The sequence below is a fragment of the Vigna unguiculata genome, chromosome 5, assembly GCF_037176805.1.
Source record: "Vigna unguiculata cultivar grain cowpea cultivar isolate G323 ecotype 2 chromosome 5, ASM3717680v1, whole genome shotgun sequence".
NCBI classification, from domain to species: Eukaryota; Viridiplantae; Streptophyta; class Magnoliopsida; order Fabales; family Fabaceae; genus Vigna; species Vigna unguiculata.
The window spans coordinates 18,631,670-18,659,491 of NC_140796.1; the positions used below are offsets into that span (position 1 = coordinate 18,631,670).

General features: G+C 31.3%; 1 protein-coding gene, 1 long non-coding RNA gene and 2 pseudogenes across 3 annotated transcripts; 2 read left to right on the forward strand and 2 right to left on the reverse strand.

Annotated features, from left to right (window-relative positions):
* The first annotated feature begins 205 nt into the window (after positions 1–205).
* Positions 206–2,853, forward strand: LOC146886176 (uncharacterized; annotated as a pseudogene).
* A 4,487-nt stretch (positions 2,854–7,340) lies between these two features.
* On the reverse strand, positions 7,341–8,054 carry LOC114185933 (chymotrypsin inhibitor 3-like). The gene has a single exon (XM_028073901.2). The coding sequence runs from the start codon at positions 8,008–8,010 to the stop codon at positions 7,432–7,434; it is 579 nt and encodes a 192-aa protein (XP_027929702.1). The 5' UTR covers positions 8,011–8,054; the 3' UTR covers positions 7,341–7,431.
* A 6,205-nt stretch (positions 8,055–14,259) lies between these two features.
* LOC146886177 (uncharacterized) lies at positions 14,260–18,309 on the reverse strand (annotated as a pseudogene).
* Positions 18,310–19,471: 1,162 nt separating this feature from the next.
* On the forward strand, positions 19,472–22,145 carry LOC114186099 (uncharacterized). Of its 2 annotated transcripts, none has more exons than XR_014994865.1 (3): positions 19,472–19,837; positions 20,249–20,324; positions 21,861–22,145. It is a non-coding gene; the product is annotated as an uncharacterized LOC114186099 (long non-coding RNA). The 2 variants fall into 2 exon arrangements; XR_014994866.1 differs by having other exon boundaries at positions 19,472–19,806.
* Positions 22,146–27,822: the final 5,677 nt, after the last annotated feature.

The window sequence follows — 27,822 nt, forward strand, 5'->3', positions numbered from 1 at the left end:
ACCTGAAGCATCTATAAGTGAAAGTTATTTAGCTGAAGAGACTCTCACTTTTTACTCATTGTATAAAGAAGTTGAATATATTCCTTCTATGTCGACCCATCCACATGTTCCTCCACTTATGGCTCCTACTCCACATCCACATATTCCTCCTCCTATGGCTCCTACCTCACATCCACATGTTCCACCTCTAGTGGATACTACTCAACAACCACATGCAGGACGTGAGTCGAGTAGAGTATGGACTGTACATGTTATAGGTAATTTTAAGTTTTATTCTACTTATAAATAAGAATTTATAAATTTTTTTAAAATTTCTTCCTAATTATGTCACCATTTGATAGATGAACAAGGAAATACAAAAAAAAAAATTCAGTTGACGAAGCCAGGTGTATTTGAGATGCGTCATGGTGAACGTATAATTGTGCCATTTGATAGACAATTACGAGCCTATGGAGAAGCGACTTCACTTCTTTCTTCAACATGTGGTCGTATTACTACAAATTCAAACAATGTTCTCATTAACCTTGATAGTTGGCCAAAGGTTCCAAAGTCATACAAGGATGATTGTTTTAACATTTTAAAGGTACATGTTGAGTATAATGTGGTTAACTTTGCTATTCTTGAATGTTTTTAGCTCTAATGCATTTCTATGATTGATTTTAGTTCTTCTATGATTTTTACCAATTACAATTTTCCTTGAAACAATTTGCACGGATTAGAATGTAGATTGACATTTGTTCCTTTTTCATTTCGGTTGTTATTTCTTATCATGTTTGTAGATTCATCATTTCTTCTTTTTTTCTACAATTTTATATACTAACTTTTTTTTTCTTTTTTAGAATTTATTTCATTTCTAGGCATAAAAAAGGTCTGCTGAACGTTATTGTTCCCTTTGCATGTCAAATAAGTATAGAAATGAAAAGATGAATTTGTGGAACCGTGTTTATGATACTTCATTATCAAGAGAACAATTAATTGCTAATGTCCCTGATGGTATTCAAAAAGATCAGTGGTCTTCATTTGTTGATTATCATCTCAGTGAAGAGTATAAGGTAGTTTTCATAAATGATTGTTATGAATAACTATTTTTTTGTCTTTTCTTTTAATTAATAACTTTCTTGTCTCAGAAATTAAGCAAGAGAAATATTGAAGTTAGAAAAGCGCAAAAGATTCCTCATACTGGTGGTGCAAAGCTTTTGTCTACAAAACAACATGAGATGGTAATTATTTGTTCATTGTTGAGTTTAATTAAAATTCATGGAGTGTTTTATTGTTCTTATATGCTCATATTTATTAAGAAGTAAACCTTGGACGTGCTGTGGGTAGAGGAGAGTTGTATATTGAGACTCATAAGAAAAGAAATGAGTCTTATGTCAATGAAGAGGCAAGGTCTATTGCGGTAAGTTTAGTTAAAGTATTTATAAGTTCTTATAATTTTGCAATATGTTTTCACTCTGATTTTTATATACTGTTACAATATACTAATTTTTCATTTGTATTCTGTGATTGGGATTTAGATAAAGTTGAATGCAACAAATTTGTTTGTTTGATAAAATATTCAATTGTTAGATCACAGACTGGTGTATATAGTTATTTACTGAATCTTTAAAAAAGTTCTAAAATGATTGATGTTAGAAGAACTTAATGCACGAAAGGTATTCATTTTAAAACAGTTATTTCAAGATCCAACTAAAATTACTGTTGTAATATTCATGCATTCTTTGTCTTTGAGTATGTTGGGTTATATTGCAGAAGTGCCCTAGTTAATATCAAGGAGCTTTTGCTTTCACTCCCTTCCCGAAACTCTAATTCTATTTTTTCGGTATTAATTGGAACTATTTTTATTTGTTCTTTCCATCATTAATATTAGTAGTACAATGGCAGTTGTCTTTTATTATAGTTTATGACTGAAATGTAGAAGAAATGATATTTTTCAAATTAAATAAAAATGTAGGTTAAGTAGCTGATCTAAGTAGTTGTCTTTTATTATAGTGTATGAATGAAATGCAAAAGAAATGATATTATTCCATGTCTATAGCCTACCTTTTCTTATCCTACTCCTTTTCTGTTTTAATTTGCAAATATCAGACTATTCATAAGCTTTTGGACTTACTTAGTCTGCTCTAGGTAGGCTATTACTTTTTGCAGCTGTGTGGTTTCTTCATGTACCTTCCTAGGGGTGCTCAATATGTTTAAAATGCCCATGTTTTCACTGTAAATTTAGTAACATTTTTTATAAGAACAATATTCAACTTGATTTCTATATTCATCTTTTAGTTTTAGTTTCAATATTTCATCGTGTACTTTTATATTTACAGGAGAAAATGACACAAGAAATGAGTCAAAGTGTTAATTCTAATGAGATCTCAGTTGATGATTGTGTTAGTAAAGTGTTGGGAAAGGATCATTCTGGACGTGTATGTTGCTTAGGATTAGGAGGTCTTCATAGTGTTGCATTTCAATCCAAGACTAGATTTAGTAATGCAGGGCACAATTTCTCAAATTCTGGTTCAGTTGAAAGTTCACAATTGAAAGAGGAAGTTATTTGTCTAAAGGAAAAGTTACTAACTTCTGAAGAAAATTTAAAGACATTAAAAAGTGTCACGGTTGCATACATCCAAATGAAGGAAGGGCATATTCCTCATGAGTTGGGTGTCATGTTTGGTAATGAGAGTAATGTAATTGTAAGTGCTTTATATTTTGTGTGTATAATTTAATATCTTAAGTATTATTTCTAAATATGCTAACATGATATGATTTTAAATTTTAATTTCACAAGATGAATAGAGTGGTCAAGAACTACCAACATCACGAGGAGGATCATCACTTGATAGTAATTTTCATGGAGTTTGACATATATGTTATGATATTCCAAGACTTAGTTATATTAATTTGACATATATCCTATTACATATGTTAGGATCTTTTCAATCCTTCATTTTGCACTTTATAATTTGTAATTTGCATTGTAACATATTATTTCCTTGCTTACTGGCTAAAAGTATTTGGGATTTTGTAGTGTTGTTTGGTGTAGTTATTGGTAGAGTTAATGAAAAATCTAGATCACTCTTTTATGGAGAAAAAAGAATACAATGATTTTGATTAGGCAGGTAAATATTTGTAAAGAGCATGTTGTCCAAGCTTCTTCATTAACCATACCAATGTGGAAAGACTTTCACATATATTTAATAATTCAATAAATGAGTAAATAAAGAATAATAGGACTTGCAAAGTAGAATGTTTTTTTGTAATAAATAAGTAAATAAAAAATAATTTTTAATAAAATAGATCATGGAAATATTGGTTAACATATGAATGAAAAACAATTACTAAATACTTTTAGAATATTTAAAAGAATTAAAAATATTTTAAGCATTTTTTTATGATTTTCATTGTCAAAATATGATATATTTTGTAGTAGTTTTTAACTGTCAAAATATGATATTTTTTTCACGGTTTTTAACCGTCTAAATACGATATATTTTGTGGCAGTTTTTAGCTATCAAAATATAATATATTTTGTAGCGGTTTTTGACCGTCAAAATATGATATATTTTATGGCGGTTTTTAACCGTTAAAATATAATTAAATATTATAAAATAAAAGTTAATTTTGTAGCAGTTTTTAACCGCTGGTAATTTCTTTTTTCTTTTTTGACAGCAATACCAGCAGTTAATTTTTTTTTGTCACAAACTGTTTTTGACATGCGTAATTTTGACGGTTTTTAACCGCTAAAACTAATAATTTTAACCGTCACAAATGTCTACTTTTTTTGTAGTGCATTATAATGTTAGTGAATGTCTTAAAACAACCTTAATTGCCTCTCTTTTTTCATAAATCCTAATTCACTCTTTCACTCTCTAAAGGTGTCGTCTTCTACTCTGCCACTTCTTACCTTCTTAAAACAACCATAATTTTCTACTGCCACTTCATCCTTGCACTTCTTTCCTTCTCAAACGTAGTCGTCGTCACCACTACGCGAAGCCCTTCCAACGTAGTCGTCGCCACCACTACAAGAAGCTCTCCAACGCTATCGCCACTGCAAATTTCTTTTTTCTTTCAAGGGTTTCTTCGTCTTTATGGATCTCGTCTTCTCCAATGATGTTTCACGCCTTCGTCGCTAGCCGACACCGTTTCGCCTCAGCCTTGAGCGACGGTTTGTTCATCAATTTCATCTCCGTGAACATCCACCACGTCACATCACTACTTTGCTTTCTACTGCTTCTTCTCCGTCGGTTTGAAACTTCACGTGAGGAACATGAACTCTAACTGTTTATATATATTGTTTTAATTTTTCTGGATATGTGATGTGTAGATGAATGCTATTGTGGAGGATTCATTTTTTGTTTGTATTTTTTTAATTTTTCTATATATGTGATTTATAGGTCATTGTTATTGTGGATGATTCTACTTTTGTTTGTATTTTTTAATTTTAAATTTGTTTTTGGGATCTATGGTGTTGTTATTGTGGTGGATTCTATTTTTCATTTTTTATTGTTTGTGCATGTGGTATGTATTTTTCTGGAAAGATAGTGGTTTATGGAAATGATTTTTTTTGTTGAAGCAATCTAGAATTGTTTCCGATGAAGTTAACTATCATTGGTTTAATCACATGGAAGTGGAAGGATTTGCCATCTCATGATGGTTTTGGTGTTTTGGATTAAATTAAAGCATTCAGAACAATAAAGTTCCAATAAATATCACTCTAAAAAAAAATTATAAATTCTAGCCAAAAGAAAAAAAATATAATTTCGAACAAAAAATATAATTTCTAAATTTTAACTAAAACTATTCTAAATTCTACCCAAAAGAAAAAATTTATTTTCGAAAAAAAAATAGTACTGAGAAAAGAAATTAGTAATATACAACTATCATGGACTTTATCGACAAATATTTTTGTTGGTAATTACTGACGAAATTATTATTTGTTGGTAAAATTTATAGATGAAGGTATTATCGAAGGATTTTTGGTCGTCAGAAATCCGTCGGTCATTTTAATTTATCGACAGATTTTAAGCATTATTGACGAATTATGACCATCGATAATATCAATTTTTCTTGTAGTGAAAGAGAGAAGAATGAGTTTCGAGCAAACAATAAAATCTAAAATTTGGAGCAAACAATAAACCGCGTGAAGAATGTAAGACAATATTTTAAAATTTTTAGTTGGAATTTAAAATTATGAAACTAAATAATTTAATTAACTACGATATATTAATATAAAATTTAATTCTTATGAAGGTGGTGGTGGTTTGTGGTGGGGGTGGTAGTGGTGATGATGGTGGTGGTGATGTTGGTTATGGTGGTGGTGGAGGTTCTGGTGATGGTGGTGGATGTGGTGTTGATGGTGGTATTGGTGGTGGTGGCGATGCTGCTCTTGTTGATGGTAAAGGTTGTGGTGGTGGTGATAGATGTGGTGCTGATGGTGGTGTTTGTGGTGGTGGTTATGGTGGTAGTGGAGGTTGTGGTGGTGGTGGTGGATGTGGTGCTGATGGTGGTGGTGGTAGTGGTTGTGGTTGTAGTGACAGTAATGTTGTTGTTGATGGTGGTGGTGGAGGTGAGAGGAAACAAACTTATGAGTTGCCACAAATTGTAAAAGTAAAAATTCAGTTATTTTATAATTTATATTCAATGTTAATTTAAAAATTTTATCATCTTAGTTTAATCTAATTAAATAATTTTATGAAAAAATTACGTGTATGGTTTAGCGACCAAAAATATCCGGTGACTAAATATCATATTAAATATATTTTATAAAATAATAATTTTATTGGTTGATAATCCATGGCTAAAACATTTCACATGAAATAATACTTTAGCGACTGAAAATATTTGGTAGCTAATTATCATATTAAATGTATTTTACAAAATAAAATTTATTCCGGTCGCTAAATCGGTGACTAAAACATTGAATATTAAATAATGTTTAGCGATCGAAAATATTCAGTGGCTAATTACATATTAAATATATTTTACAAAATAAAAATTATTTTGGTCGCTAAATTGGTGGCTAATTACCATATTAAATATATTTTACAAAATAAAATTTATTTCGGTCGCTAAATAAGTGGCTAAAACATTATATATTAAATAATGTTTAGCGACCGAAAATATTCGGTGACTAATGACCATATTAAATATATTTTACAAAATAAAATTTATTTTGGTCGGTAAATCGGTGGCTAAAAAATTATATTTAGAGACTAGAAATGTTCGATCACTATTTCAGTTGTTATAGTAATACATATTATTGTACATTTATTCAGTCCCTAAATCTGTGACTATTTGCGACTACAATGATTCGGTAGCTATTTTAGTCACAATTTGCGACGAAATTATTTTAATGACTAATATTGGTGGCTAAATTGTATTTTTCTAGTAGTGAAGAGAGAAGGGAAAAATATGATAGAGCACAAGCTCGTATCTTTACAGAAAGAATCCCCGACTCTACTAATATCTCATTCATGGTTCTAGTTGTATTTTGGTTAAGTTCTTTAATTATTTCTACTTTAGAAAAAATATTATTTTGTTGACCAGTACAACCCCGACTAAATATTAAATATATACTTTTTTTTGAAAAAAGTAAGAATTTTCCTGATGGTTATAATAGCCACTAAACATCACAAAAATAAAAAATTAATTTAGAGGCGGTTAAAACCACCACTAAATATTGAATATATTTTAAAAATAAAAGTTATGATTTTATGAGTAGTTGTAATTAATTTAAAGGCTATTAAAATCGACTCGAATAGTTTTAGTGGCAATTATTCTAGTGATTATATTAAACCTACATTATGATACTTTTGTAGCATCAAATTCTATGTCTATTTACTGACGAAAAATAGAATAGTGACGATTTTAATCGTCACTAAGCAACCAATTTAATAGATGTTAAAAATTATTTTTTTTATAGTTGTTCTTGAATACTTTAAACAAATAATAATATTTCAACAATTTCTATTTTAAATAAAATTACTTTATAACTTTAATTTAATAATGTAATAAGTATACATTAAGTAAGATAGTTTGTAAATTTTATCAATATATTATTATACGAGAGTTTTAAGAGTATACTATTCAATTTACTCTACAACTTTATTAATTAACATTTTAATAAAAAAAATAAAGTTATATAACAGATATATATTTTGCTAAAAAATAGTTGTCTGGAGATATAGTTTTTCAAGTTTTAATGTATATGAAGGAAAGTTTGGAAAACGTAACCTTTCTCATTTTAGACACTGGTTTTGTTTTGATGAAAAGAAATAAGGAGGTAATCCAAACCAATAGCTTTAGAGCGAAAGGATAAAATTGACTATGGTGGTCCGCAAATATGAAAGTTAGAACAACCAAACACTGGTTATTTTATTTACCATGCATTAGTTTATTACACCCAAAGCATATAGTTTTCACAAGAAAGTACTCGATTGTTCATGCATCAGCAGATGTTGGTGGAACACGCTTAAGATAAAACTCGTATGGCTCGTCCTGAGTGACAGCCAAAACCCAGTTCCCATTCCTAACAACGCGAACATTACCGCAGAAGACGCCTTCTTCACAGAACAAAAGCTTGTACGTGTTGGTTTCAGCTTTAGCTTTTTTAATAAAGAAGGAACCTGAGACTGTATGTGGGTAGCCTTGAACTTTAACGAGGGTTCCTTCAGGCAGACCCTCAACAACGCTCCACTCACGATTAGTATGTTCGAAGCTAAGGGTCACCTGACCTTCAGGGAGAAATTCGGTACGGATTGGGGATGAAATGATAATTGGAAGCCCATTATCGCCCTTGAAGGGAGATTGCACAACAGAGAGAGGGATAGATTCGTTATCCGTTTGGAGTGCTCGAATTCCACCGCCGGGGGCTCCTAAACCTGACGGCAATATATAGAATATGCCACCATTTTTAACGATGTTGCCATCCCCGTCCGTGACAGGTTGAGCAGTGGTTGAAGGAGGGTAGAAGGTTAGGGCAGAAAAAAGGAAGAGAGCAAAAAGCGTTGCACTCGCCATTTCTTTGACTGGCTATGAAACAGATTAAGGTTTTTCTCTTCTTTTCAGTTGTGTGAATAATCGAAGCTAGGAGAATCCATTTATAGAGCTACATCCTGCTGATAAGATCAACTCTTTTGTCGATGGGCATGAATAAAATATCGTAAAACTTTTAAACATGTGAAAAAGATGAAATAAAATATATGTTTGGATTTGCTCTACAGTAAGTTTCTTAAAACTTTAAGGATTTATAATCCATTTATAGAGCTACCCGATGGTGATAAGGTGAATGGACAGAAATAATTGAAAAAATCGTAAGGCTTAATAATGCTTTTCATGATGGTGGCTTAAATGTTATGTTAGTAATTTTTTTTTTTTTAGTTATATGCTTTGGACTTAGTTGATGACATCTAGAATACTAAATATAAGTATTGTCCTTTATAAATATTTTTAGTTTGGCCAAACGTGTTAAATGTTATGATATTATTCTTGAATATATTCAACGGACCATAAGGAATGGTGAATAAATTAACTTTCGGAATTGATATTCTAATTTCTATATTTCCTAGTTGAAGGATTCCTTTTGTAAGGACGTAGGAAAAATACTGTGTAGATATTCTTTGAAAACTTAGTAGGGTTTGTTTAAACTAAGCCGGAGTGATTTTTTTTTTTTAAACATTTTCTCTAAAACATAGTTTCAAAAACTTCTATCAAATGTCAAAAACTCAAAAATGCACTTTCTCCTTGATTCAAATGATACAAGAATAATAAAAGTAATAAAAGATGATATAGAGAGAAGCAAAACACTTGAAGATTTATATTGATTAAAATGAAACTTGATCTTAGATTGAGTGTCACTTTTTTCAACCTTACAAAAACTAGTTCGATTACCAAATGAGAGTTTGCACAATACACACAACACTCTTTAGAGGATATCAATCTTAATCTTATACTTAGTATGAAAGATTTCTACCCTCACGACTCTTAGACTCTTTTCAAGAAGATCTTGGTCTCTATCCATTTGACTATCCACGGAAATGCATAACTTTATCAACTCTAGTACAACCACTCACAAAACAGAAAACAAAGTTAAAAACAATCCTTAAAATATAGAAGGAAATAAATTCACAACATTTGTTAATTTTGAAATCTACAGAGTCCTAGAAAAGGTTTATTCATCTCAAAAAAACAATTGAATAGCACTTCCTTTGGATGCTTGTAAAAGTTGCTAGCAAAGACACTTATTTTCTTTTTATATAGATCTCAAAACCCAATTCAAAAAAAGTTAAAGCATTTAATCAATTATATTAGATGATAATCGATTATTCTAATCGATTAAAAAACAGTTACAACGTCTTTAAAATTAATCAATTATTTATATCTATAATAATCTCAAACCAGTTTTACATTGGAGTTTTAATTGAATTAAATTATCATTTTCTTTCATTACTTTTACAACTTTAGTTTAAAGTTTCTACAATTCCTATATAATGCCTTCCTACCCATTTTTCAATTTTGATCTAGAACCATGTTCTTAGGCAATGCTTGAGCAATTTTGATCTTGCATTTTATCTAGACTTAGTTTTTGGTTCACGATTAAGGAATTATAATTTGTATAGAAAAAGATGAAAGAAGGATCAAAATAAGATTGCAAGGCTAACTATACAAACTAAAACTTAAGTAACTTAAGTCGTGATTTCTTCGGCAATCACACCATTTGTTGACAGCCATATATTTGCATTAAGGCCAATTAAGGCCAACAAAATGAAATGGTACGTGTTAAGTTTTATATCGTAAAATTAAACTTTACTAAAAATAATTGCAAATGGGAGAAATTTAAAATGTAAAATGAAATGTATCAAAATGGAGCTAAATTTTTACTATGAAAATCAATTTACAAAAGACTATGAATGAAGGAAAAATGAAAGAATGCCTAAATATATGTCGGTTACTTTGAACACATTATGGACGAACAAGATTGCTTGATAGTCATGAACTCTCTGACTTTCCAGAATTCCTTCCACTCTAACAAAAATCTATTATATCTCTATTCTAAGAATGAAGAAGAAATCGTAGAATGGGGAAAGAAGAGTTCTGAAGAAGAGAAGAAGTAAAACCCGCTTTTTAGAGGAACTAAATCCTATCTACGCATGAGAGAAAAGACCCAACCTTCTGCATCCGCAACTTCAAGAATGACCGTCAAGTCTTATTTAGCTCAGCGCAAACCCCTATTTCGCAACCCAACTTCAATCCCTCAAACCCAACACCTCTGATTCCACTCTAGGTCAAAGCATCATGGGACCACTTTGCATGTTTCAATAGGTCTTATTAGGTTTCCTTACAACACTCTTCAGAGGATATCAACCTTAATCTTATACTAAATATAAAAAATTTCTACCCTCACCACTCCTCGCTCCCTTCGAGAGAATCTTGGTCTCTATCCATTGTTTGACTATCGAGGAAAATGCATAACGTTTTCAACTCTATTACAACAACTCACATAACACAACAACAAAGCTGAAAATAATCCATAAATATAGATGAAAGGAAATCACCACAATAGAACACTTTGAAAACTTGATTCAAAACACTTGTTAATTTTGAAATCTTTATAGTTCTAGAAAAGGTGTATTGATCACAGAAAACAAATGAATAACACTTCTTTTGGTTGCTTATAAAAGTTGTTAAGTAAAGATACTTGTTTTCCTTTTATATAGATCTCAAATCCCAATTTGACAAACAAAAGCTAAAGCATTTAATAGATTATTATATTGTAATCTATTATTCTAATTGATTAAAAGACGGTTACAACGTGATTTGGGAAGATTATCAATAGAATGAGTGAAATGTTGAAGAGTCAAAGATTATCAACAATACCAAATCAATGATTATCTCTTACAATTTATTCATGTATCAAATCAAGTCCAAGTCCAATTATGAAAGTCTATAAATTGAGGGTCTGACATAGGTCAAAAACACACATTTAGAGAGAAAAAAACTTGATATCTCTACACTTGAAGGTATAAGGGTATCTTGAAGGCTGGAGACATTAAATTTCAACATCAGTCTTGTGTTTAATATGTCTAGGCATATCTAACTCCCTCATTCACGATGGTTGGGTGTAATATATTCTTTATTCTTTATTCTCTATGAATTCCACTAATCAATATAATTCTTTTCCATCACTCTTGTGTTCTATTCTTGCTTTAACTGCATGATAATTATTGATTACATATTTGTGGGTATCTAATCATTGGACACGACATTAGAACCTATACTAGAATAAACATAGAGTACATCATTGGTCATTCATAACATCAAACTTTGATCATTAAGGCATGTTACATAAGGCATGAATGTTAGTGTATGAATTAGAAGAATATTGTTTAGTGTTTTTGCTTTGAATTTGGATCATGAAACCCAATCTCTGTGAAAACTACAAGAAAACCAGGAAATAGCGATTGAAAATTCAGTCACTAAATGACTAAAATCAGTCACTAATTGAAATAGTAACCGATTTAGTGACAAACGAAATAATCGATCACTATTTCCTTCGTCACTGTTTTATAGTGACCAAATATGTGACCGAATCAGTGACTGAATCAGTGACCGAATCAGTGACTGAATTAGTGACCGATTAGTGACTAAATAAGTGACCAAATCTGTGACCGAATCAGTGAACGAATCTGTGACTAAATTAGTGACTGAATTTGTGACTGAATCAGTGATCGAATCATTGACTGACTGAATTAGTGACCGAATCAGTGACCAAATCCGTGAGTGAACTTGTGATGAAATTAACGAATCTGTTACTGAACATGTGACTGAATTTGAACTAAATCTGTGATTATATCTATACAATGAAATCAATGACAAATTTTTTTTTCAATTTCAATTTCCTTTTTTAAATAATATAAATATGATAAATGTTGCATATATATATATATATATATATATATATATATATATATATATATATATATATATATATATATATATATATATATATATATGCAACATGAATAAAGAATATGATGTAATATGTTGCACAATTTGATCATAGTGAGACTAGTTTCACATACATATTTTTCAAAATAATACAATCATTGAAACAAGGTTCATAATGTTGTTATAGAACTAAGGTTTAATATATACAAACAATACAATACAAATAAGATAAAATGTAGATAAGGAGCATAAAGTTTCAAGTCATATTTGAGGAGGTTGAAAGTTCATCTTTTCCATTTAGAGATGTAATATTTTGTTATTTTGCTGAATTTCTTTTTCGTTATTGAACATTCTATCACGAAGATCATCCCTTTCAGTTTGAATTTTCAACAACTCATGTTTTAAATGCTCAATCTCCTCCCTCATCACCTGCACAGATGAAGATGTAGGATCATGATATGATTGTCTCCCAATCGCTTTGGTTGACTAAGATCCAAGCCCATACACCTTGCCTTTGTTAATTCAAGCAACTTTACACCAAAGTTATAATTCATCAGGTGGAGATACTCCTATAGTGGATGCTGATTGGGATTCTTCTTTTCATGCACGAGTGAACTCTGCCTATAAACATCAAAATAAAAATGGCAATACATTGGAAATAATATAGGAAAGACACTGATTTTGGACAATACAACATATTATAATTAATTGTGACTTACATCCACATGTGCTGATCTTTGATCCACCCAAGTTTTGTCCTTCTTCCATTGGTGTGTATGATGAAACAACTCTGATGGTGTAGGAGATTTGCCATTCCACTTTGTCTAAGATAAAGTGAACGAAAATACTATTTTAAAATATGTACTATAAAAGGTTTACTCTAAAATTGGCTAATGCACCAAGTCTTACAACAACCATGCAACCAAGTTGGAACTAAGGTATGTAGAAGTTTATCATTAACATGAGGAACAAACTACTTTAGTATTATCATCAACATGAGTAAACAAACAATTCTAGTATTGTAATATAACACGGATGGTGTTGTAGGATAACAATCAACAAACAAACTTGGACATTTATTTCAAATATAGAGTGCTAATAATTTATTAGATTCTTTAAAATAGAAAGCAAAATAAGTTACCATATTTTCTCCATGTTGTGAAGTACTAATAGAGCCAACAATATGGAGTGAAATTCCAAATCCTTGACTATCTGAAGTTCGATTTGCTTTTGCAACTAAAATTTTCACTTTAAATGGTTTTGATCCCCAATGTTGGCACAAGTTATCCCATACATCTTCCGTAAGCCAATTAGGCTTCCTCAAACTTGCACGAGCTTTATTTAATGAACTTTTCAATATATTTTCACCTCGTATTTCAAAGTTCCTTCTTGCTAACTTGTCATCAGGTGGGAGAAAAGTATATTTTCTCTATAATGAAATAAAAAGAAGAAGTTATAACTACATTAAAACTAGGAAGTCATAAAAATTTTAAGGTTATATATTAGACATACCATGAATTCTGTGAACTACATCTCTCTATTTCTTTTAGGGTTCTTTTTCCAAGATGGCCATGCTTCAGTATAATGGCTTTTGAAGATATCACCAATGGCATTTGCTGCAAAGTATGAAGGCAAGAATCTACACAAAAAGTTAACATTGTTAGAATTTATGTATTTACCTATATCCATCAATTTTCAAAACAGGTTTGTCACTAGTGCTTTGAACATCTGATACATTTTGAACATCATGAGAAGAAAAAGTTTCATGTGTTCGAGGGCTTGATGGTTGTAGACTTTGTGGTGAAACACTTGGTGGAGTATGATTTGATGCTCCAAGTGGTGGAGTAGGATTTGATGCTCCAAGTGGATTAGCAGCATGAACTTCTAATGGAAAAGAAGGAAAACTAGAACTTGCTTTGTGTCGGGGAGTAGGAGCAACATGTTTTCTAATTGAAGGGGCTTCACCAGAATGACCTCGAAACAAAGGAGTAGAACTAACATGTTCTTGAAGTCTTCTAGATAGTGGATGTCCAACTTGTTTTCCATGTGTGTTGTTACTTGGTAACTAATTTAATTAATGCTTTAATGAACGAATTTTCAAAATTAATTTTGTTCGCTTTTTATCTGACATCTATACACAAGAAGAGAAAGTGTTAAAACAAATTGCATATATATATATATATATATATATATATATATATATATATATATATATATATATAACAAAAGACATGAAAAAGACAATAATATTTGCTAACATTTATTAAATTGTTACCAAAATTAAAATACAAAGATCATTCATCATTCATCATCATCATCATTTTATTCATTAAATTCATGATCATCACTGACATTGTTGTCATCATCATCATTAGATATATATTCATCATCAAAATCACTCTCTTCTTCATACTCGTTTTTAGTGAATTGTGTCTCATCTTCCATGTTATTATGTTCATTATGATTTTCTAATTCATTGTATGCTACTTCTTCATATCCACCTCCAATGTATATTGATCATGAACCATACTTCTTGCTTTTGTTTTAATGACAACCCATCAATCTACCTTTTCCTTAATTTTTTTAGGATAAGGCATATAATATATCTGAATTGCATTTGATGCAAGTATAAAAGGATCATAATTTGAATACCTTCTTCGATGATGAACCTCAACAATATCATATTCCTTATGAACTTTTACACCACGATTCCTTTCAAAATCATCAAACCATTGGAAATTGTATAAAACTATTTTTTTTGTTCTTCTATGTATTCAAGTTGCATAATCTCTTTCATGATACCATAATAATAATTTTCTTCATCTCCGCTATGATCGTCACCCTTAACACAAACTCCATAATTGACTATTTCCTTCCCAATGCTCCATTCTTCTATGTGAAACTTGAAACCATTAACAAAATAAATAGGCAAGTAATAACCTTTTTCCTTGGACCCCATGCTAAGTCATGCAAAAGTTGACTTTCAACCATATTGTTGCTATCATGAACCTATGAGTGATAAGAGAAAATCAAATATAGTCACAAGTGTAAAAACATATTATTAGTGTTAATGATCGTCACCTTTAACACAAACTCCATAATTGACTATTTCCTTCCCAATGCTCCATTCTTCTATGTGAAACTTGAAACCATTAACAAAATAAATAGGCAAGTAATAACCTTTTTCCTTGGACCCCATGCTAAGTCATGCAAAAGTTGACTTTCAACCATATTGTTGCTATCATGAACCTATGAGTGATAAGAGAAAATCAAATATAGTCACAAGTGTAAAAACATATTATTAGTGTTAATGATCGTCACCTTTAACACAAACTCCATAATTGACTATTTGCTTCCCAATGCTCCATTCTTCTATGTGAAACTTGAAACCATTAACAAAATAAATAGGCAAGTAACAACCTTTTTCCTTGGACCCCATGCTAAGTCATGCAAAAGTTGACTTTCAACCATATTGTTGCTATCATGAACCTATGAATGATAAGAGAAAATCAAATACAGTCACAAGTGTAAAAGCATATTATTAGTGTTATGATTGATTTATAATCAATACTTACATAATTTTCAAACCATCTAAGAAAGTCAGAAGCAATCCTAGCCTCAATTTCTCTTTGAGTGATGTTTGGATTTACTGCTTCTAAAAATTGTTCAAATATTCTTAAATTTATACATAACATTATGTTAGTTAGTATATATACATGCATAAAATATACATGTCAAAATTGATGTAGGTACTTACTTAATGAATGGTTGTACTACTTTGCAATTAAGTATTACATGGAAATGTGCAACATCTAATTCTTTATGATTTAAATACCTACTTGAAGAAGTTCCACTAGAGCGACTAGGATGATTAAAAATTGTTGATGTTTGATCCACTTCTTCATTTTCACCTCCATCGTCATTACGACTTACTTTATTTCTCATTTTTTGCATATGAGGGTCAAAATAATATGAACAAAAATGAGAAGTCTCTTGTACCAAATATGCCTCACATATTGAGCCTTCAACACTTGCCTTATTCTTAACCATTTGTTTCAAATTATTCAAATACCTGATATAACATAATAATATAATTCATTACTAATTTCATTGAGGATAAATATGCATGTTTAGTAAATTACCCTCAAATGGATACATCCATTGATATTGAACAAGACCTCCTATTCTTGCTTCATAAGGTAAATGAATATGTACGTGTTTCATTGAGTTGAAGAATGCATGTGGAAATAATCGTTCCATTTACACAATGTAATGACAATATTTTGTTCCATTAGTGACAAATCATCCACTCGCAAACTTGTTGAGCACAAATCTTTGAAGAATTTACTCAACTTAGCTAGAGGTTTCCAAACCTCATTTGGCAATGCACTTAAAGCAATAGGCAACAATTGCTCCATAAATACATGACAATCACGAATTTTCATTCCAATCGTTCTTCCTCGTTCTATGTTCACACACCTACGCAAATTTGAGGCATAACCATCAAGCATTCTCAACTCAGTAATCCATTTATACACAACAACTTTTTGTTCTTTAGATAACACAAACTTTGCTTTAGGCTTCATAAGTTTTGCATCTGGTAGTTGTTGTAATTCTAACTCCTTTCTTCGATAATATATTTTTAAATCCATTCTTGCCTTCATATCATCTTTGGTCTTATCTTTGATATCTATAATTGTATTAAAGACATTGTCGAACACATTTTTTTTAATATGCATTACATCAAGATTATGCCTTAATAGGTTGGAATTCTAGTATGGCAATTCCTATAAAATGCTTTGTTTTATCCAATTATGAGATATACCACAACCATGACAAGAAAATTGTACTTCCCTAGTTACTTTGGGAAAATAGGCAACTTGTTCCCACACATCATTCCCAGACAACATCAAAGGAGGTTGAGAATATTCAACTCTATTCTTCAAAAATGCATTCTTATTTCTTCTATATGCATGATCCATAGGCAAAAATTGACGATGACAATCAAACCAATAAAACTTACGACCATTTTCCAACCAAAAACTCTTTGAATTATTCATGCAATATGGGCATGCCAATCTTCCTGATGTACTGCAACCAGACAACATACCATATGCAGGAAAATCATTGATAGTCCACATTAATGCAACTTTATGATAAAGTTTTGTTTTCTTGATATGTCATATGTTAACACACCTTCAATCCATAATAGTTTTAACTCATCTATCAATGGTTGCAAATAAACATCTATTTTTTCCTTTGGTTTTTTTGGCCTAGGAATAATCAAAGTTAGAAACATGTATGGAGTAGTCATGCATAATTCTGGTGGTAAATTATAAGGATTTAGTATCATTGGCCAACACGAATATGGTTTTCCTGATTGACCATATGGTGTGAAACCGTCAATGCATAACCCCAATCTTACATTTATTGGTTCAACTGTAAAATCAGGAAATATTTCATCAAAGTGTTTCCATGCTTCTCCATCTAACGAATGACACAAAAGTCCTTCCTTTCTTCTATTTTCATAATGCCACCTCATATGTGGAGTATAACTCATTGATGCATATAATCTCTTAAGCCTAGGAATGAGAGGTAAATAATGCATTCTTTTCACAGGAACATCTTTATGTTTATCCCTACCCACTTTTTTTGTCTTGTAATGAGGCTTGTGACAAAACTTACATTCTGTTAATTGTTTATCCTCATCAGAGTAGAATAACATACATCCATCAATACAAGAATCAATTTTTTTGCAGACAAACCAAGTTTTGAAACTAGTTTCAAGGTTCTATAGTAATCTTCTGGTATAAAGTTCTTTGTCGGGTGTGTTTCTTTTAAAAGAGCCAACATTTGATTGAAAGATCTTTGAGACATGTTTCCCTCTAATTTAATTGTCAACAATCTAACAACAACAGATAATTAGGTGATTAGTACATTCTGGCCATAATGGTTTTTGTGAAGCATGCAATAAATCATAAAAAGTTTTTGCTTCAGAATTTGGAAATTCTTAATTTTGTTGACCATAATTATTTGAAAACTCTACACCAACAGCTTCATGGACCATGCAGTCAAAGTCTTGATTATGATCCTCATGTGCACGTGTAGATGAATTTGGATAAGTATTATACACATCACACAAATTTGGATCAATTTCTCCATGACATGTCCAATACTAATAAGAAGGCACAAATCCCCTTTGATTTTTTTTCATTTACTACATGGGCATCTAATTTTACCATTTGACAAGTTTGATTTTTCTAGAGCAAAAGACACAAATTCGTTTACACCATTTAAAAATGCTTCAGTGTACCCCTTTTGCCCAAGTAAGAGTCTGGTATACATCCAACTACGATTTTCATGAACATTCATACTTTGTCATGTAATCAACCAATGAAAAGTTTTAATAAGTCACATACCATAATATACCAAATATCTTTCTACTTTTTCCCTATATACCAATTTTTTATATTCAAAATTGTATTTACAAGCATAGAATTTTTCACTTAGCACTTTAATTTAAAATAAAAAAGTAATTTTTTCATTTCAAAACTAATAAAAATATTCACTTTTTTATCACTCCTATATGATCGTTGATTTTATGTCACAAGAATAATTTTTAATCATAACAAAAAAATCAAATTTACATTTGAAACTAATAAAAATATTTACTTTTTTTTCACTCCTATATGATCCTTAATTTTGTCACAAGAATAACTTTTAATCATAATAAAAAAGTCAAATTTACATTTCAAACTAACAAAAATAAAAAAGCCAATGCCAATGCTAAAGTTAAGTTCAATGTATTATTCTCGCTGTCAACTTTTTATAGCTTTGCATTTATTTTCTACCTGATACATTTAATTACCACTCCCACCTATATTTATCTAACTAGCAAAATTCCTCACTCAAAGTTAATTATTAATTTTATGTACGAATCAATTAATAGCATTACACGTGTAATTATTAAATAGAAATAATAGATAGTGCTAGTTAATATTAATTTGATGTAATTAAGATTAGATGTTTGACCGTTGGGCAAAGGGACATGTCAGGTAGTACCAAAATTGAGGACCTCTGTCCAAACACCGACGTCGTACTGGGTGACGTCAAAATAATGTCGAAAATATTAGTAGACGTCACTTAACGTCAGGGAAAAAGAGGTCCATCATTATCCAACGTCGGGATGAAAGATAGCAGACGTGAATTTTCGTGCTGAATAGTGCCAAAAAATAGCATAATTTGACGTCTGGTAGTGCTTTGTCAAATGTTAAATAACGTCGGCCATGATAAGCAAAATTATCTACAGATAATTACATACGAATTTTAATGTATAGATAAATTAAGTTTTACATATGAATTTTTTTCATATATAATTATAGATTAGTTGTTTCTCCTTTTTCCATATGTAAAATCCATAAATAATGATTGACCTTTCATACAAAATTTACATACGGATTTTAAATTAAAATTAAGATTTTGAAAAATAGAACGTTTGTTATGACTTTGTTCATCGTCTTCGAAAGCCTCAAAACATATGTTTTCTCACCCTAGCTCATCTGGCGTGTTGAGAGGCGCCGTTGCTACTTTCTGCAGTCGTTTTTGCCGGAAGGTGGCAACATCTCCCCTTCCGTGAAGTCGATGCTTTTCCACTCTCTCAAGGAGCACTATCAAGACGTCGATGGTTCTCTATTCTCTCAAGGATCATTATCAAGAGCCCTTGTATGCTCTTTCTCACTCTTTTTGTATCTTAGGGTTATACTCTAGGGTTAGACATTGGCTCACGCGACAACGCTAGCGGAATGAGCATCGCAGAAAGTGGGTCCTCCGTCACCGTTGACCATCGTGAAGGGGCTCTGAATTTACAAGGTCTGTTAACGTCTCCAAACTTCACAGGAAGGTATCATTGATTTTACTCTATGGTTTGTACCAGAATGCTCTAGGGATTCACTTTGCTTCCATGAAGCCTAAGCTCCAAGACTATGAGTTACCTCCTCATCCCTTGATATTTACTATGTTCAAATGTTAGGAAATCATAAATAATCATCCATCTAATAAATTTTTTCCCAAATTCATCCTAGTAATTTGATTGGGTAATTGGAGCAGTGTTGCTTATATATTAGTCCCTCTGCTATTTGTCGCAACTTCACTGATTTCAGTTGAGAGGATTCAAAGAATTTGAGATTGGGATTTGATGTGTAGTTGATAGCTATTATATTTCAAGTAAGAATAGAGATAATGTATTATTCCTGACTGTATTATACAAGTTTTGTTCTAAATTTTGAGTTAACTTGTGTGTTTCTGAATGTAGGCAATTTTCAGTGTATCCTTTCAAAGTGTTGTTCATATGGGTGATGGGAAAGAAGTGCCTCTCTCTATCTTGGCAGGTATAAATTTCTTTCATGTCTTAATGATAAGAAAAAATTGGAGGGATGTTTTTTGTTTGCGTGTGAGTGATCATAGTGTATATTTAACCCAACTTTACTAAACTTGTGTTGGTTTCACACACCATCCTTATCTACTGGTGTTCCAAATAAACACATTTTTCACTAATCTCCATAGACCAAATATTATTATGATATCTCCATTATTAACAAATCTTCATTTAATTACTCCTCCATAATCACAGTCTTACTCCACTTCCATAAAAAAAATATATCTTCTTTATCATCTTCAAATCCTCACACCAAGTTGCTTTCCGAATTCCCATTTCCAGCACCTCAGCATACTCAATCACAGAACCTACATCGACCATCACACGTCACCATCCATTACTCTTGTGCTTTTCTTTACTTCTAGTATCCATGTTTTCCAAAACCACTCATAGATAATATCATCACCATACCATCAAAATCTTTCACTTATTATCATATATAAAATAATACTTTAACAATTAAAATAATTATATGTAATAGCATAAACAAATAGCATGTACATAATAACATAATTATATGGTTAAATACAATTATTTATATATTATAGCCTTTATCATACTTATAATATTATGCCACACAACACTCTGTCCCTCTGTTTGTTTAGCTCGTAAATATATATATATATATATATATATATATATATATATATATATATATATATATATATATATATATTTCCTTACTTGTCGCGTTGCTTGCTAGGACTTTGAGTGGTACCGTGCCCAAAAGAATAAATGCTACCTTCTTCTTTTCCAAATCTACCTTCATTATCCCCTGCCTCAATGGGAGTTACCAATGTCAACCTTCCACAAAGCTTTCGATTGTATCTCACAAATGAAGAGCTAGTATAATTCAAAGATGCCAAACCATATATATATATATATATATATATATATATATATATATATATATATATATAGTTGGCTAGGAAGCTGGACTTTGGTCAATTATGTAAGTGTTCAGAGCTAGAGCTATAAAGGAAATATTTGAGTTCACAGTTGTGGCCTATAAAAAATATTTGGGAACTTGGCTAACATATGTACTGTTAATGTTCATAATTGTGGCCTATACAAATAATTCATAATTATGTTTGGATATTTGAGTTATTCCATATTAATATTTTCATATATCTATTTCCAAACTTGTTACTTTTACACTAAGAATCTTAGATTTGACAAATACACTTTATGTGGAACATGATACCCATGTATTTTTCTTAATTATCTTATAGTATAATGTTGATTTCGTAATTTTTAATATTAATAAATTAATGGTTTTTATACGTGCTTTTAGCTTCTAAAATTTAAAACTAACATCTTTAGTTTTAAGTCATCTTCCACTCAGCTATTGATTATGTCAAATTTCTCAAATAACAATCACTCTAGCTACTCAACATCTACTCATTCCAAGTTATACATATAGATTTCAATAGAGTTGAAGTTGTGTTGCTACTGCTGTATAACATACATGATTGGTATATACATGTAGGATATCAAGTCAACATGTTGGTCCCTTCGTTGCTCCATTTTGGGTAGTAGTGATACCTTTAAAGTGTTAAATTCATTTCCTACTTGTTCTGCGGGATCTTGGATGAATCACTTCAATCGCTAGTAGATACAATCCAGCTACATGGTGTAGACTTGTTCTGTCTAAATTTAAAATATAGCTTTACATATTGATCATATGGTAATTATGTGTTGTATCTAATTCATGGAGAGATTATGATGGATTTGCACATTGATTATCAAAACTTCCAAAATATGGTTTTCTTCATTGACACCCACGTGAGTTGTTGACAATTGTGTTGTTTAAATTAGATGTTGTTACCTTTTATTTAGATTAAGTGATAGTGTTGTTGGTATAAAATTTTAATTTTTGTGTTGGTAAAAGTTTGAAAATAATAGTGGACAGTGTATATAGATTTTTTGAAAATAACAACATTACATATGGATTATTCCATATGTAATATGCAAGTATATATTTTAGATGAATTAGCTACAGATTATTTCGTATGTAACTTACATATGGATTAATCCGTATGCAATTTACCAAGAATCACATATGGAATAATCCATATGTAATTTTCTATAGATCTCATTATCTATGAAAAGTTTCATATGTAACATTACATATGAATTTTTTTTTGTATGTAGGATTTCAGATGCCTGTTTTACGTACAAATTTTCTTCTGTATGTAATCTGTAGATTATATTCAATTACATACGGATTTTGTGCAATATATACGATTTTTTTCAGTAGAAAAAATTGATTTTTTTTTGTAGTGAGTCCCGACGTTATTTAACGTCTGTCAGAGCACCACTAGAAGTCAAACTATGTTTTCTTTAAAATAAATTTGGCTATTTTTACAACATTCCCACACTTGAAAATCAGAAAATTTCCAGAACAGTTTCATAATAGTTTCAGCACAATTTTGGAGTTACAATTATATCTAATAACATTTAAGTTTCAACATATATTATAAACTAATATAAATAACACCAAACTAAAAGTTTCAACATGATATTTTTGTCCAACAAAGCTTTTGAAAGGAGTTCTAATTTCTGTGGTATGAACTCCATCTTTCCAATATATATGTTACCCACTCTTGTCTTAGTATGTGGATAATGTCATTTGGTAGAGGTGATGAATTCTTGAACTACTGAAAAAGTAATACAATTTCATTATGTATGAATATCATTCTTAAAAGTTTGATATGATTTATAATATGTGAAATATATATATATATATATATATATATATATATATATATATATATATATATATATATTATTACCTCCTTCTATTCATCTTTAATTGCAACTCGAATGATTGTTCTTATCCAAGACATGACATAATATCCACATTCCCATGAATCTTCTTGCTTGTTAAACTAAACATTACAAATAAAATAATCACATATCAAAGTCATAAGTTGACATACATAAATTAATAACTTTAAAATGAATGAGTTCTAACCTTTGGATATAATACTTTAAGTTGTTGGCCTCTAGGCTTACCCACAATTCTAATGAAATTTTGGAAACATAAAACATATGTTAGTTTTTATAACTAAGTAGATACATAGGTTAGGATTGAAAAAAAAGTAATACTTACTCTTGTAACATGTTTTTCAAAGCAAGTGGAATCTTCCTATGGCATGAACAAAACCATACAATTGTGCATTATCTTGGAAGGATGATACATAGTTGCCAATGACACCTACCATCAATCACAAGTACTTACCCGAAATAATTAATAATACTTAATTAAATATTACTAGCAAAAACACCTACACATTAATGTATGTCGCAAAGTAGATCTCTCTATTTGACTCAACCATCCATGTTTGCAAATAAAGTTTGATGTGTTCATGTGAGTTTCCCGAAGGTTGAATGGTTTGAGGTTCAATGAATCCATAGACGAAAGATCAACCTTGGTCCACAATGACTTTGTACCTACAAGAAGACAGTTAGGTATAATATTAAAAGGTACTAATTCCTTGCTTTAAATATGAAATACAATAAAAAAATCTTACATGCACCATAATTATGTGATTGAAATATTTAACATCTTGTCTCCTGTAATGATCTCTAAGACATCATTCAGATTAATGTACAGTGAGACATGGTAATGGAGGCCAAATACTCTTAACTCCCACTATAGCTATACCGGTCCTCTTTTCAACTTGTGTAATTTCAAAAGCAGCTTTCCTAGAGGATCATCTTCTGCTTCTGCCATTTCATCATCTTCACATATAACACGTGGATGTCGGACCAGCTATTTTTCAGAACGAGTGGACTAAAATAAAGAGTTAGAAATGTTTGACGTTAAAAGTTTTATAAATTGTATGATTGAACTACTAAGAATATGACGTCATAATACCTTTGATTGGCTAAAGTATGGCATGATGAATGCTTTAGGCCAAGCTATAAATGTGCCTAAAGCCTCCTTAACAAATTGGAATTCTGAAGTTGGCACAAACACTTGAGCATGGGGATCTCGAACTCATCAATCATCACACGCGCATACTGGGACAATAGACGAACACCATGGATAGTCTCCCCATCCTGAAATTGTCGTCCTATGGCCACTACGCATGGAAGGTCTTCATAAACCAATAGCTCATACTGACTTGTGTAGTTAGTATGATATGCACCAGAGCATGAGCCTTTTATACTCACACGTTCTGTTGGAGTTTCAGTGGGTAATTCCGTGTTCTGTTGCTGCATGGACTGAAGCTTTTCTTCAAGTGTTCTTTGTATTTGTTGTTTTTGAAGTTGTTCCATAAAACGTTGCTCCATAATTCCCATGTGTTGGTTGAATCTTTCCTCCATTTATTGCTCTATCTTCCTCAAGGCCTCTTGACTCAACGATTCATTACTTCTTTGTGGAGGACCAAAGTAATGTCGAAGACCAATGGCACCTCCAACACCACGCACACGTCCTAGGTGCTCTGGCTTTCCAATTTTCATTGTAAGTATATTGTCCCGACCATGGCCAACAAATGAACCCTGAGTCTCTTGCTTAATTAATTAATCCGTCACCACAAAAGAAATTTTAATGAAAAGGAGAAACACATGAACTATGATAGTTGAATAAGGTTTGTACTTACTATTATTTTAGATATGATTTGAGTTGATTGTGGTGTCATTTGCCCATCGGACTTAGTCTGAACATCCTTCCACATCTTGTACCTAGGGATTGTATCCACTAGGTCAGGGGACTTAAGTCCCAGAGAATGTGCACGCGACTTTTTTCAATTTTTTCTCCAATAATGCATAGCCACGTCGAGAGAGTACATATGATGTATCATTAAGCCTTTTTCTTTGTTGGGTTGCTGTGCTTTTTTCCTATCACACATAACATTATTTAATAGTTTTAATACACAAATGTATGACTAATGTCACTATAAACAAATTTAACAAACAAACCTGCCAGTCTCCAGACTCTCTACATTTACAAAATTGCATCCACTCCTCCTCAGAGATTTTGTACTTAGCACAAGGAGTGTCATGTTGTCTGTCACCAAACACATATAGACGTGTGAGCCTTGCCTTGAAGTTCCTTCATCTGATGGCTATGTGAGATAACACTTTCTTTCTAATTCACTTAGTGTTCAGAGTAATCTAAAATTTGTGTTGTTTAAAACATAAAATATGTTATGTTAACAGTAACATAAAAAATATTGTGATTGGTTTAAGTAAACATACCACAAGATCTTTCCATAGGAGGTTCTTCCCGACCTGTGCGACGTCATCCCAACATGCAATTGCAATAGAAACTTTTGTTTTGGCCAGCATTCCTATGTAGCTACGGTACTTTTTTTCCCATGGGCCACTGGGTTCACCCGATCGAGGATCAATGTGGACTAGCATCCTCTCTCGTCGGTTTGTGACATCTGTCAATCGGGTCACAAGTCTACCAGAACCCTCGTGGTCTGATCCGGAGGTTGTCATACTTGAAACATATCGTTAGGAAATGCTAACAACGAAAATATACTAATAACCTCTATTATATTAAAACAACAAGAAAAATAAAAAATTGAAATGTGACAATATTATTAAATAAACACCTATCAAGGTATTGTGTTCTCCCATTTGCCTTCATTATGATCACTTCGAATAGCATGGATGTTATCAGTTACATCATCAACCTTGTCTTAAATGGTTCTTGATGAGAAAGACGTTGTCTCAAGTACGTCTAGAGAATCTTCATCATCATTTCTTCCTTCTATTACAACTGACCATTTATGATTAGCTGGCTCAAAGACATAAAAAATTTGTCTTGCTTGAGTAGCCATAATAAATCGTTTATCTATATCACTCATCTTGTTAAGATCCATCAAAGTGAAGTCGAGGTCATCTGTCCCAACACCCGAATTACTATCAACCCATTTACACTTGAAAACTGGCACTCTAAAAGTTTATGACTTGGTGCGGACAGACGTTAAAAAAGGTCCATTGTTTACAAAAATGCCACTGGCCATTTTTAACGTTGAGCTTTTTTTTGGGCAAACGTTATAGGGGTTACGTTATAAAGGAAGGGACAATGAAAGAAATGAAACGACTACCAAGTTGACTCCTTAATAATAGTCACTCACTGTGACACGCCATAAACTTAAATATCCAGGTAATGTTTTGCAAAACACATTATAAGTAGATCAAAGAACATAAACTTAACAATAGTACGAACATAATATTTGATCTTATCAGTGATTTATATATCGATAAAAACAGATCCAAGGGATTCACGAAAAAACACCAATCTAAAATTAAGTTAACTTACTTTGTAAATTATATTTGAACTAAAATGTCTAAAATTTCACTTATCTTAGGTACTATAGTAGGTGCACCTTATTTAAGGCCTAAAATATGGTGTGGAGAATTAAGTCTTGTCCAGAAAACTCAAGAAACAAACTGTAGAATTACGCACACAGACAACAATTAAATGTGTGGAGATGATATCACAAATTTCATTAAACAAAAGCACATAGATTAAAGAACATATATTCTCAAAATGGACTTATCTTACTCATGAAACACAATACATAACAATTATTCTTCTTAGTGTTATAATACATACCAGAACATAAATTGGTCTATCTTTCTACAAAATCACTATCCAAAATTACCCACTTTCCCTCAACAAAACTGGTGGATATAATCCATTTTCCCTCCCTTCAATGTCACTAGTGCACATTAGGAATTAAAACCCACTAGGAATTAAAACCCAATACACGAATCATAAACGAACACTAACATTATAAGCACCTTTTCCTAATATATTATGAAAAGGTCAATAAGTTAATGACATTAAAAGCATTGGTGCACATTCATATAACTTTTGTGATTATAATCAACGGATAACGCTTGGATGGCTCTAGCAGCGCAAGAAAACCCGAGGAAATTCTCCCTCTCCCTTCGCCATTCATTGATCTTTACTATCCAAAAAAAAAAACTAAACAAACAACACTACTAAAATTAACAACTCATCATAAAACAGGGTAAATTAAAAAGAGAATAACAAAGGACTCACTATCAATGTTGTATCTACAACACTACCATAATGAGTTGTAACCAGAAAAACCCATAGTGATGAATGTAGAAAGATCCGTGGAATTTAATTAACTAAATAAATAATTAATTAATAAATGTGGGTAGTGGGAGCCTTTATGGCATTAAATATTAATGAAGGTGACGTGGAAAATTACAAGCTTAAGTGGTTGAGAGTACTTCATTGTGTGAGAGGACTTGGGTTCAAGTCCTATGTGTGTCATTTGTGTGTTATTTAATTATTATTGTTTTAATAATATGATTGAGCATGTTGAATGACGACATAATTATCAAATTATATTAGTTAGCAAGAAACATGACTTGGCTTGATGGTTATGCATGGATTTGGCATTGGCATGGTTGTGGGTTCAAACCTTGGAGAACCCAAATTAAACTTT

Excerpts from the sequence above, each read along its gene's own strand:
- LOC114185933 (XM_028073901.2), bottom strand. The coding sequence starts at position 8,010 with ATGGCGAGTGCAACGCTTTTTGCTCTCTTCCTTTTTTCTGCCCTAACC.